The sequence below is a fragment of the Empidonax traillii genome, unplaced genomic scaffold (assembly GCF_003031625.1).
Source record: "Empidonax traillii isolate 1590-97213 ecotype Southwest subspecies unplaced genomic scaffold, ASM303162v1 scaffold1817:size114834, whole genome shotgun sequence".
NCBI lineage: Eukaryota > Metazoa > Chordata > Aves > Passeriformes > Tyrannidae > Empidonax > Empidonax traillii.
Genome location: NW_020957010.1, coordinates 61876 through 76006, shown reverse-complemented (window position 1 = coordinate 76006; position 14131 = coordinate 61876). Strand labels below are relative to the sequence as shown.

Genomic DNA, 14131 nt, shown 5'->3' with positions numbered 1-14131 from the left:
GAAACAGGTCTTTTAAATGGCATGATACATAAAGCTTCCTCAATTTCTGCTTAATACCCAATTCTGTCTTTGCTGAAGAGCAATCCTGAGCACATTCGAGCAACCATCCTCTTAAAAAACCCTACCCGTGTGATGCTCTTCAAGAGCCTTTCGATGTGACTAGACTGGTAAACAGGATCTGCAATCAATTTCCAGCTTGATACCAAGTAAAAGTTACTTATCAGACTATTAATCAACTCTACGTGCTTTCTAATAGACTCTAAAACCTATCTATCAGCAATTCAGTGAAGTTATAGCAGATTCTAAAAAATTTATTATATTTAAATCAAAGAATCAACTACTTTGGGATCTTGCCATTGTAGTGATAAAAGAGAGCCTGAATAATATCTAATTAAATACAACAGAGGACTCTGCCCTGTCATTTCTGATTTATGCTATGTAGCAGTCTGTAACATATGGCTATTTTACGTTCTAAGTAAAATTCATTAACTGTGTGCCAGCTTATTCAAGAAATGTAGCCAAACTGTTTGCCTGTGCATTGGCCTTTGATGTGATAAAACACAGGTTTGAAAAACACGCATAAGTGGTTCTTCCCATTTTTTAGAAATAAAAAAAATCATTATTATTTTCTTTTGCCTGTCTTGAAGCACAGGGAACTCAAAAGTCTGAATGGTTTTTGGGGAAGTCTGTATATCCCAGAGCAGTCCTCATCTGTGGACCACATCCAGAAACTACATGAATGCAAGCAAAATGAACACTCTGTTTATTCTGGTAAAGCTGCTATCTCAATATCCTCTCTACTGCCGTCATCCTTCTATACTCCCTCTACTCCCTTGGATGATGAGACAAAGGTGCAGTCTGGATTCCCACACACCCTAGCATACTTCAAGTACTTTCTCCTGCAAACATCAGAACCTTCTGTGAAACAAACTAAAACACCATTGTCTGCTCTGGAGCACTGAGAGTTTCCAAGTGAAAAGACTGTACACTCTCAGACAGGAGTAAAACACATTAACCCATTCATCTCTTCTCATAGAATATCCTAGACAATTGAGCACTTTGGAGATGAAAGTCTGTGCTCAAGCTGGATTCAGGGCTTTATTGTAGCATCTCCAAAATGCTACAGTAAAGCATCCAGCACTAGCCAGACAATAGTCTGAAACACTACTTACTGTTCTTTTGGACTTCAAGGCTTTTGAGCAATTGATCCATGAAACTACCATGTAGTGGAAAAGCAACATTATATTTTCTAACCACAGTGAAATAGCTGTACAACATTACCAGGAAATGTAGCTGTCACTTCTTTGAATAAACTGTGTCACGATTAAACAGTTTTTGAAACATTTTTTGGAAACTTGGTAACAGGTTTGGAAATTATCATGGGAATCAAAACTAAAAGATGCACACTTACAAGTAACATAATCGTATAGACTTTGTATCCATAGGAAGATCAAAGCAAAATATGTTTTGGGGTTTTTTTGTTGGTTTTTTTTGTTGTTGTTCTTTGTTTTGGTTTGGGGTTTTTTTTTGGTTTTTTAAGAAATATTTTAAGTCCCCATGTCAGGATCTGAAGAGAGAGTCTACAATAATCAGAAAGCAACAGTCCTCTGATTCAAACTGACCGCACTAACACAATTTTTTAAGATAGATCTAAGTCAAAAACTTAGAAGAAAAAACAAATTGGCTGTCTGATCTAACCCTGTCTTTCACTCTTTTTTTGGTTCACTTTTGGATCTATGAATTTATGTCACTCGTTATTTGGGATTTTCAGACGCAAGCTATGTATATTTGTTAGAATAATATAAAGCTCTAGTTAATGCTTCTCACTCACAAAGCCTGTAAGAAAATAGCATCAGCATATTTGGTCATCTTTGAATTACATGAATTGCTATAAATCGCACCAACAGCAAGTAAACCCCAAGAAGCTCCAAATCAGAAGGCACAATGAGAACAAAGAAGTCCTCTTTCTAGAGAAGTCCTCTAGAAAAAAATAGCTCCTACTAGTCATTGCACAGACCTAGCTGTCTTTGTTTGGCTGCAATACAAAAACTACTAAGTTCCAACTAAGCTTTGAAGGTAATAGTAATTTCCTTACAGTGCAGTAAGTGGAGATGTAATATCACATTCACCTCTGGTCCACACTTTCAGATATAGGACAGAGAGGAGGGGAGGATGTGCACCTGGGAACAGATGCATTGGAAAATTCTTTCTGCCATCACAGTATAATAAAAAGGGCTTGTTACACAGACACTCATCACAATAAGTGATGAAAAACACTGTCACTGTTGCTAATACTTGTAAACCTGCAAATTGGAAGAGTGATTTAACACATAGGTGCACAGTGAGAAGAAGTCAAAATTACAGTTGATACACCCTGAAGGTACTGAGAAAGCTAAACAGCAGGAGCTACAACCAACTGTTTTAGTACTTGAATAACGAAACAAAAAAATTGGATTGTTTCAAATTCTGGGAAAATTCTTTCATCGCAGACATTCTCAGATATCACTAGTTAGGCTGCAAATATGCCAGGGATCAAGAGGCATTTAGCATATGAGAACTACAGAAAACACAGAAGAAAAACACATAAATCAAAATTTGAAAAAGCCTGCATGAATAAAACTCAGTAAAAAAAAAAATAAATATATATATATGTATGTGAATCAAGACAAAGATGATATTGAGTATCACACACCATAGAGAGTTTAAAGCCAAAAGGGAAACACTGGTTCACAGACCTAACCATAAGGACTGGCAAGCACATAGGAAAGGAAATCCTATGCCAAGTGAACTGTGGTTCTACATGCACTCTAATAATTTACAGAGATTACTGTAAAGTAAAAGCAGATGGAAAATTAGTTTACAGCACAGTGCAGCCAACAAAAATTCTGCAGCTGACCTAATATGTAGGCCTTTGGTCACTGTTCAGTGTACATCAAGGGACTGCCGCCTCAGTTTTTATATAGCAAGACGATTGGAAACAGGCTCTCCTCCTTTCTGCACAAAGGCAACTTATCTGGAATATTGTATTCAATTCTAGACAGTCAAATTGGAGCAGTTCAAAAGAAAGTACCACAAATGGTTCTGGGGCCTGAGGGACTGATTTATGAGGAAAGATGAAAAGAATCAAATATGTATAGCTTAGCTAAGCAGTGACTAAGGAGAGAGAAAAGTTAACAGAAACCTAAAGAGTGAAAGAGAAAAGGAAAGATTATATAGCATAAAAATGAAGGGAATTTGGAACAATAAAATTAATATAGTACAGATTTAGGCAGAGTACCAAGATAAAAATAGCACATATGAATGAGATTAACAGGTAAGACCACAAGATTCCTTGTTTGGTGTACTGGGTGGAGAGCCACACAAAAGCACCAATGTGGGCACTGCAGCTCAATGTTTCTGGTACTAAGGTCAGCTCACTGACTCAGTACTGACATCTCCAAATGGTCCTGTGAAGTTCTGTTAAGAGAACCTCTCAGTAAAGTGGAGAAGCAATGCATGAGAATTTCTGGTATGCAGAGCTACACCACTGGCATCTGAAAGGCTTCTCTCCCTTGCAATGGGAGGGTAGCTAGAAGAGCAAGGATGGTTGCTAGTCTGAGCTGGATTCTCATGGATAAATGAAAATGAAAGAGTTGGCAGCTGTCCTGACAACAGAGTTTACAATAGTCTGTAAGGTCACCTTCCACATCTGCCATCTCTACTATATATGTATACATATATACATATATTGGTCACACAATACTACAGCACAGCTGCATGGCATGTACATATTAAGAAAAAGAAGCAAAGATAAGCATAGTCACACTTGATTGTTAACATGCATTGTAATGTCACTTCCAGGTTAAATTAAAATGGGCAAACATAGAGGAGGAAGACAAGGAAGGAGAAGGAGGAGAAGAAGGAGAAGAAGGAGGAGAAGGAGGAGGAGGAGGAGGAAGAGAAGAAGGAAGAAGAAAGAAGGAAGAAGAAAGAAGAAGAAACAAGTGAACAGCTTCAGCTCATTTGACCAACTGAAAAAGAGCATAGCATCAAAGGATGGACTCTAGACTACATGAATCTTCAAGCTCCTTTAGGTAGGAAATAACTGTACAAATATAAATAATGTTTCACAGCTATTGAAAAAACTGAAATAGAAATCAAAGAGAAATTATTATTGCAGTTCCATTACTGCTTACAAGACAAAAAAGTGTCACTCTAAGACACAATAAATCTACATACTCATTAGTGATTAAGAGGAATTAAGTCACTTGGTTTGCCTTAAGAATTTTACTTTTCACAACAGTCTATATATGACTTACACATATCACTTCTGTAACTACCATTAGTACTGCAGCTAACAAAATCAAATAATTGTGTCCAAAGGAAAACACCTTAAAAAAGCTATTAATGTGCAATCTGAACGTAAAATGATACATAAAAATGATTGTTCAGTAAGGGATACATTCTTTTCACCCATTTTCTTAGAGCCTTCTGCAATAATAATAATAATACCTTAAAACAACAATGCTACTCTTTCCACAAAGACAGATAAAAGAGAAAATTTCTAATGCCTTCCTCCCTCCTTCCTTTTCCTCAGCTTAGATGTCAACATTTACTGGAGAAAGCTTTGATAGCTTTTCTAGTAAAGAGACCACATTTGAAAGCCATCAATTAACTTTCAAAATATGACCTTAATATATTGCTCTATTTTCTGTAGATGCTTGTACAAGATCCCATATATATTTTCTATGTCACACTTCATAACAAGATTTGCACCAAATGGGACCACAGCAGGAGTCCACCAACCTGAGGTGGAATGGCCCAGATCTATTCTTGTCAATGTGCTCTGAACACCACTTCAGTCTCTTCTGAAATGTCATACTGCATAGAGAGACATTCATTATAAGATGTACAACCAAAGATATGACTCCATCTTTTCCTTTTTACCAAGAATAACATTTTTTGTTTTAAAAACAACAGTGAAGTAAAAGAGAGCAAAGTACACTTCCAAGTGGAAACCCTACATGAACACCTGTATTCTAGCTGGGTAAAATGCTAGTAATAAATGACCAAGTACTCTTCTACTTCTGTGTTGTGCCCTCCTGCCCACCTTGCCAGGTCCTATTCTTACTGGCCAAAAAGAGGTTTAAAATGGACTACATCTCTGAATCACCCTATAGATGGGGGGAAGTTGTCAGAGATGGTTTTGTTCATCATACAAGAATGGCACTGGCAAGGAAAACCATTTTGGTGATACTACTTGCATTTGTGTTTCTGAAAGTGACAACAGACTGATCCATATCATCTCTTAGCTGTGGGTATGTGCACTAGTCAAAATAATAGAACTTGAGGGTTTCATTAGCAAGTCTTATTTTGCTGTTGTTTGTAACAAAGGCATTTGCTTAAAAGCAAACAAATGCAAAATACAACTTTTAATAAACAACTGAACATATTTTTTTTTTAATTGGTGGTGATCCTTTATGATATATTAAAAAACTTGTGTTAGGACAGCTCTTTATTTGCTCAAAAATCAAACTAAACTTCTGTTAACTTAATTATTTTCACTTGTTTAGGAACAAACTAGAATTAATTCAACTTCAAATTTTACTTGCTTTAAAATAACCACACATACTGTGGCAATTTTGATGCAAGTGTTAATTGAATTATTGTAAATATTTTCTGGTTTGGTTTTGCAACTTAGCAAATTTACCATGATGCCGTATATTAATTTGCATGAAAAAAAGAAAGAAAAATAATTGTGACTAATTTGAGCTACTTCTCAACTGAAAATATGTTTTCTAGTCTCAAAATTTTCACAAACTGTGAGGAAAAGTGGCTATATTGCTACAATCTCATAAGTCGAAAAAGAGAGGTTTGGGGAGGGTGTTGTTGGTTTGCTTTTTTTTCTGCTCTCTGTTCTTGCAGCAATCTTCTCAAAAAATGTAATATAAGAATCTGAAGTTTCACACATGCTGTGCCAATATGGTGAGAAAATATGGTACTTTGACCTTTACAATCTTCTTTCATCTGATTTTCAGGGTGGTTAGACTTCTTTGCTGTTGGCAGAATTAGTACATTAGAAGAAAAAAGCACTCCAAATACCAAAATTATCAAAGATTTCTTTTAAATTTCCTTACAAGTTCACAGCAAAGTTTTCCACAGAAAGTCCTGAAACTTGTCTCCCATGACAAATTTTTTTACAGTGAGAAATAAAATGATGATATATAAATATTTGGTGGATTACTGTGATTTCCACTAAAATATTATAAATAGAGCCTATTTTTAGTTGAATACAAAGTTGGAAATGTTATAGCTTTCAATTGTCCAAGTTAATATTGCTACTCTTGTTTCAAAGTGTATTTTTCCAAGAACAATGCAATATAAATCTTCATTGTAATGTAATTTCCAAATGCTATTCTAAATGGTTGCCATTGTTCGGAAAGTTGTTAGTTGTTACTCTGAGGGAAGTTTTATTTAATTGGAGGCATACTTGTCAAACTATTAGATCACCAGTATTACATGGTAATTGCCAAGATAATTGGCTTATTGACACATTTTTCTAAGTATTGCTTCCTAAATACAAATATTTTTACCTCTTCCCTGGAATCCAGTGTCATGATCTTTAACTTTTTTTAATTTAGATGAGGTAAAAATTCGTTAAATTAAAAAATAATGTCAAGTTTCTCTCATTGTCACATGAACTCAGTAACTGAAGAATAAAAATAAATAAATGCATCTAGGATCATCAGCTGGTACAGATGTACGAGCATTCATAGGTGGTAAATAATTTCCTGTTTTTCTTTATCCTGCACCTATCCTGTGATGACAGTGAGAAAGACAGAGACACAAACAGTTTAACAAAAGTAAAAATATTCTAATTGTGGCTCTATTTGTATCAAGATTAGTAAGATAAAACTCATTTGTTCTTTTCTGCATAATTAAATACCTGATTTTTCAGATATCCTTCATGACATCTGAATTATCATACTGACCAAGCTTTTTTAAAAAAAGTCTGCACTGTGTATCACTGGTACATCAGACACAGATTCAGTTTGTCAAAATGGAGTAAGAAATATTGTGTATTGTCTTTGCATTTATTTATAAATTTTTACAGTATAAGCTTCTCAAACAAATATCTTTCATCAAAATCTCTTTATTTCCCCAGAATTGCTTTATGTATCTTCACAGGACCTAAAAACTCCCAAGCCATGGCTCATTATACAGAGCCACTCCTCCTGCTCTTTCAGGACTTGCAGGGAAGAGGTCTCCTGCCTCTGCCTCCCAGCCTCATTTTCAGCAGGCAGAGTATCTCAGTCATGCTAAGCATCTCGTTTCAGTAACAATCTTAACCTCATGCCACAGGTCACAGTGTTATAAGGATGTACGAGGAAAAGGAGTATTTTCCAGCAGCCATGTTGTACTTAGCTCTCTTATTGCAGAAATAAACCATGACTCGAGAGTTAGCAGACACCAGCACAAACTATCAACCTAAACAAATGGGATAGCTGCTGAATAAAGACTGGCACACACATCCTTCTTCTGTTTACAGCTCTATTTCCCACCACCTGCACAACTGCTACTATTTTGTCCCTGGAGCTCTTCACTGGAGGCAGAGGACATGCCCAAGAGGACATAAGAATTCTCTGGAACTAATAAATTATTAATAGCTCCTGACCAACCCTGGAATAGAAGAAATCCTGTTCACAGGAATGAAAAAACTTCAAAGAACTTTGCTAATTCTCTCTTGTCACTAACCATCCAGTGTGACAGAATACCTACATCACCATTACTTGGGTCATCACACATTTCTGCATGTCCTTCCAGAGAGGTGAAGGGTTCCAGTGTCACAGAACAACTACAGGTCTCCAACTTTCTTTTCATGCTCCTCTTCTCTTCTTATTCAGTGTAAGCTACAATAACTCACGCTACTGATATACAGATGAAATTTTCACAGGCCTTACTGTCTCACAGTAAGTTGACACGAAGGTATCACGTTTCACCACTTCTTCACCCATAGGAGAATCAAGTTCAAGTCTCCATCCTCTGAAAACTGAAACTAATGTATCATATCTCATCTTTCCCCAACCCTTTCTAAGTTGCATAAGGTTCAGGCAGAGCTACTGCTGTGGCACATGTCTGGAGCATCAGAAGACTGGTTGAATCTCTTGGGAAAAGCACAGAGACTGAATTTTAAGTGCTAAATGAGTGTTTAGAACAATACACATCGTTCCACCAAAGCATCCTGGAATGTGTCAATACATTCTGTCCCATAACCCTGCTGAAGAGGAACAGGCACCATCATGGGTGAAACTCTCATCCAACTACGTTGAGATTTCTAGTAGTTAATAGTTTTATTGAAACAGAAAATGTATTGAAACAGTAAGCTGGGGTTTGGATAAGAGCGGTAAAATTAAACAAAATGGAAAACATGAAAAGAATACACAGAATTTACTCTTCTTTCATTCATAAATATGTGAGCAATTTCGTTATCAAACCTTGAACATAGGGTGAAAAAACACAAGATGACATCTGTAAGTATATTACTGCTGGCTTCTGCCTTTCAAGACAAATTATATGACTAAGGTCTCTGTCACTGCAGACTAAAGTCAAGACAATGTTTTTGTCATGTAAGGAAACACTGCTGCAGTATACAGACTTGTTAAGTACTCTGATTAGGAGGCAGAGAAAAAAAGGAATAGTTGAGATGACAAGACATCCAAAGGATGTCATAGGACATAGCAAAATTTAAAGGCCAAACCTTTCAGTGCATCTTTCAGTGCAGCTTGAAAAGTGGGCCTATGGAAACCTCATAAGATTTAAAAAGGCCAAGTTCAAGGTGCTGTACCTGGCTCGGGACAGATTCCAGTATCAATGCAGGCTGGGGGCTGAATGGATTGAGGGCAGGTCTGCCAAGAAGGACTTAGGCACGCTGGTGGATAAGAGGTTGGACATGACCCAGCAATGTGCACTTGCAGCCCAGAAAGCCAATCATATCTTAGGCTGTATCAAAACAAGGGAGGTGATTCTCCACTCTGGTGAGACCCCACATGAGTTCTGTATCCAGCTCTGTGGCCTCCAACATACAAGAACACAGACCTGTAAGAGCAAGTTGAGAGAAGGGCCACCAAGATCATTACAGGGCTGGAGCATCTCTCCTATGAAGACAGGCTGAGAGAGCTGGGGTTGTTTAACCTGGAGAAGAGAAGGGTTGACCTTACTGTGGCCTTCCAGCACCTAAGAGAGCTGAAAAGGGACTCTTTACAGGGGCATGTAGTGATAGGACAGGGGGGAATGGCTGTAAACTGATGGACGGCAGGTTTAGATCAGTACCAGGAAGAAATTCTTTACCGTGAGGGTGGTGAGGCACTGGAAGTTACCCAGAGAAGCTGTGGATGCCCTGTCCCTGGAAATGTTCAAGGCCAGGTTGGATGGAGCTTGGAGAAACCTGGTCTAGTGGAAGGTGTACCTGTCCATGGCAGAGGGGTTGGAACTAGATGATCTTTCAGTTCCCTTCCAACTTAAACCATTCTATGACTTTATGTTTTTGTACTCTTAGTTAATTTTCTTCATGGACAATGCTTGCCAGGTAGTCAGATGCTGAAGGTAATAAGGGCTAGATGTTGAAGAGAATAATTCTCTATTTTATATCTTGTTTCAATTCTAAATAAAATTTGCCTAATTAGTAGTTCAATCCCAAATCTCTGTAAGCATTGCTCTGTAACAGAGCACAATTCAGTGTTTCATAACTCATACAATGGAGATAAAGGAAATGGAAGCAAAGATAAACCAAAAAAAAAAACAGAAGTAGTCTCTGATATTCAGATTTGATGATCTTGATATTTGGATAAATTCACTTGGCTTAGACTTCCAGCTGGCATGACTATAACTCCCTTTAGCAAGGTTTTAATTCTGTTTGCATTTATGCACCTCTACACCATTTGCAGCGGAAATCAGACTCTTGAGTAATGAACTTAAGCCTCCTTAGTAGTGTATTGTTTTTCGTAGTTACCTCTGCAGATCCCTCAGATGAAGTCCAGAGCACAGGTGGAAACCCAATGCCGTAACACGTAAATGATGATATTTATGCCATAGCGAGATATACAAGGAGAGAAAATAGCATCGAGGTGCTGCCTAATTTGCAAAATTACATTCATTTGTACAGTCTGTCACACAAATCATCGAGATAAAATGGTATCCAGCAGCTGGCAGATGTGATACTCTCCTATGCACCACTGTTCTCTCTTTTAAACAGCTCATGCTCACAGATTGCCAAGGAGAAGCCAGTAGCACAGACAGGGACAGCTCAGAGCAGCAGCGATACTTGGCTGCTAAAAAGAAGATGGGCACAAGTAGTGACAACATGAGCTGCTCAAAGAGGCAGACACATACAGCTTGTGTGTTAATGCTGCAGGTGCCAGCTAAAGACAACATGATGGCTGCAGCAGGGTATTACTGGGAAGAAAGACTTCACTGGGCATGGTCCCAGAAAATCTGGTTTGACCACACAGCTACCCTGCTTAGAGAAGGAGGGCATATCCAGAGAAAGGCAAGGGAGCTGGAAAAGGGTCTTGAGCACAAGTCTGATGAGGAGAGGCTAAGGGAGCTGGGGCTGTTTAGTCTGGAGAAAAGGAGGCTCAGGGAAGTCCTTATTGCTCTCTACAACTACCTGAAAGGAGGCTGTAAGGAGGTGGGTGTTGGTCTCTCCTCACAGGTAACAAGTGATAGGACAAGAGGAAATGACCTGAAGTCGTGCCAGAGGACGTTTAGATTGGATATGAGGAAAAATTTCTTCACTGAAAGCGTGGTCAACATTGGAACAGAGTGCCCAGGGAAGCAGTGGAATCACAGTCCCTGGAACTGTTCAAAAAAACCATGCAGATATGGAGCTTAAGGACATGTTTAGTCATGGATCTGGCAGTGGTAGGTTAATAGTTGAACTCAGTGATCTTGGAGGTTTTTTCCAACATTAATGATGCTATGGTGGACTGGAGACCTTCAAGATTGAATCTTTCCAGCCTGAAAGAGCCTATGACAAGATGGTGACTTACATGGTGAAGTATAGGTCATTTTCACAATCTTCTAATGGGAGCAATGTACTGAATAAATTAGAGACTACTAGTAAAATGTTACTAAAACATTTTAAAAACTAAATAGCCCTTCTCAGCTCAGATCTCCACACCTAATTCCTGCAGAGGTAGAAAACCAAAATGCAAATACATGCAAAAGCCAGGCACATGGCTACAATTCATAAAACACTACTTTTAAGGTGACATTAATTTGTGTTTTTTAGCTATTTCCCCTCTCCCCAAAGCAGACCAAGAGACAGTGCTCTGCAACCATGCTTCCTCTGGTTCAGTGTCTTTTCCTTCTGATACAGAAACCATTCATGAAATGGATTGAAAGCAAAGTGTGGTGTGAAGAGTCATGTCCCAACCACTGTGAGATTCAGCTGTTCTCAGCATATCTCAGAACATTGCTGGTTTTGCCATTGTGCATGCAGCCCTGGCCCATCTTTGATCCCAGCTGTCTGCCAAGCACAAAATATCAGCAACATATTGGCATGTTAAGTCAAATAATAACGCTCAGGGGAGCATCACAGAGAAAGTGTTTCTCCTTCACTAATTACAGTTGGAAATGGAAGCACTTTTGCCAATTCTGAAAAGGACAGGCAGTAAAACGCCATCCCATTGGGCTCCAGCCAGCACCCAATATCTTCTAAAGCATACTATTTAATAGGAAAAGAGATGTGTAGTAAAATACCCCAATTTGCTGAGAAATAACTAATCAAAATTCCAAATTTGAAAGAGACAAATATTATACATAAAACTAATGTTGTACATTCACCTTTCCCTCAGCCGTGTTTTAGTCCTTCATCTCTGCCTTCTAATCAATGCAAGGAACATCCCAAATAGTCATCATTTTCTACCTTTTAATAAAAGCACCTTATTGTCCTCCTCATTTCTTTCCTATGGTTTCACTGAAAAGTTATTCATTTAATATGTTCTTGACACTCACATGCCTATATAGATTTGCTACAGTTTCACTTTAAGAAAGCAATTCTAAAGTGAATAAAGACTGAACAATACCTTTTTGACATCTTCAAGATAGTTATTATGTTGCAAATTCCTCATTTGCATTTATCAAGTCTTAATACAAGCTCAAAGACTTATTCTTAGAATGCACCTTTAAAACTGCAGTAAAACTAATCTGTGCTTCTCTGCATGAACAGGGAATTTGGGCTTGTAACTCCCACTAGTTTTAAAAACAGTCCATATACAAGTCCCATTGAATCCAGACAAGAAGAAAACCACACAAATAATTTTTCCTTGAATTATTAAAATACTTCCAGGGCACCTTAATTCCATATTTAAACAGCAGAGAACCACTTTACTCGTTTCTTAACTGTAACATGGTATTTTAAAAATAGTTTCAAAAATATCCTTGGTACACTTAAGTCGTCAAAGACCACAATCTGGAGAGAAAATCTTTTACAGTAATCTGCTATTTTTCATTTTAAAACTGTGACATAATGATTAGAAGTCTGAAGCTTTGCAAGTCCTTCAGTAAAAAAATATTCATGGTTATCAAACTACTGCTGGCTGTCCAAAACAAGTACCTATACAATAACTCATTTAATCTGATGTAGAACCAGCAATTTCCACTCAGATCCTGTATGCTTTAAAAGGAAAATCCTAAAAGCTTGAAAAATGTGCAGCTAGGAAGAGAAGCAGCCTTGAAAAAAATGCTGTTAGGAATTTGCTCTGCATTGAATCAATATATTTAGCATAGATCCCAATTTCAGGATGCCTTTAAGGAGGCAGCTTGCATGATTCAAGGTTAAAAGTTCATTACTATTTTTTTTTAAGTCTGTTACACCAAATAGCTAAATATTCTGATAGAGAGGGGATTGAAGCATTTGATCTATAGTAGATGATGAGCTGGGCTCAAAATTATAAAGCTATTCTCATTTGTACACCCTTGCAAAGTGTGAGAGCCATGTTCAAGGTTGTCCTTAAAGGCGTCCTTAACATAATGCTGTGAATGGCATTTCTTCTTTCCGGATATTATATTCTTTGGTGATTAATTTAAACAAAAGTTTTAAAAGCTGATCAGTATGAAGTTCAGAATGAGAGCTTTATCACACACACAATGAAGTTGCCTCTGAACAGAGGAAAAAAAGAATCACTGGACTCTGCCTGCATATTCACATGCAAAGTAACAACTCCCCTTCCCCACTACTACGTTGGCATCATGCAGCATCTGCCTCTGACTGTTTGCATATGCATTTAAAAGACACAACGTGGAAAATAAAAAGACAGTTTTAAGAGCAAAATAACCATTTTGTTACTTACAGCACTTGATAAAATGGTAATGAGACATTCTTTCATCTCAGGCTGTAGTCTTGCTACAGGTTTCAGCATTCTCTTCTGCTACAACTGTCATGCCCAGAAAATGCATTATTTAAAGCCCTTCCTCAGGTATCCAATATACCTCAGAATACATTATTTAATGTAGGTTCTGTTCCAGGATCTTGCAGAGGCTTCCAAGTCATCCTCACCCGGCTGCTGGAGTTACGATAAACCTCTGTGTGTCTTGAACCATGACTGCTGCACGTGCTATTGTAGCACAATTGATTGACACCGCTCCTAATCCCACATCCCTGGAATAGAAAGATTTAATTGGTGTGCACTTGCAGCCACATTCTTCCAGCACTGAGGTGTGCTGCTGCACTGCGGTTTTCACAGTCCTGCCAGTTAATGGCTTTTCAATAGCTTTCAAATGGCAGCAAACTAAGCTTGATGAGTGGGTTCGAATGAAATAGCAGAACAGGCGATCTTAAATTTTATTTCTGCATGTTGTTCATGTGCCAAATGTGACCAGATTTTTAGCTAGTACTGAACCAGGATTATTTTTAGTTGCCACCAGTTGCTGTGTGAATAGAAAATTGATATAGGTTGCCAAAAATAACCATCTTTTAGCATCACAGATCATTTTTCAGTATGTTATAAGGTAAAAATCAGGATAGAGCTCACAGCCATCTTCAGACTCTCATGGTTTATGCATGGATTCATTTACATTGAGCTAAAAACGTGCTCATGTGTATTCTCCTTGATGTGTTCCTGTTTTATAATTTCTTTGTATTACATTGCAT

General features: G+C 37.8%; 1 protein-coding gene across 1 annotated transcript in view; it reads right to left on the bottom strand.

The window, feature by feature from the left end:
• The window catches only part of LOC114071056, a gene marked incomplete at its 3' end in the record, with an annotated part of 51246 nt that extends 37442 nt beyond the window's left edge, over window positions 1-13804 (bottom strand). Inside the window, exon 1 of the mRNA XM_027908713.1 lies at window positions 13332-13804. Within this exon, the coding sequence (XP_027764514.1) occupies window positions 13332-13359 (28 nt within the window). The remainder of the gene's footprint in view (window positions 1-13331) is intronic.
• Window positions 13805-14131: the final 327 nt, after the last annotated feature.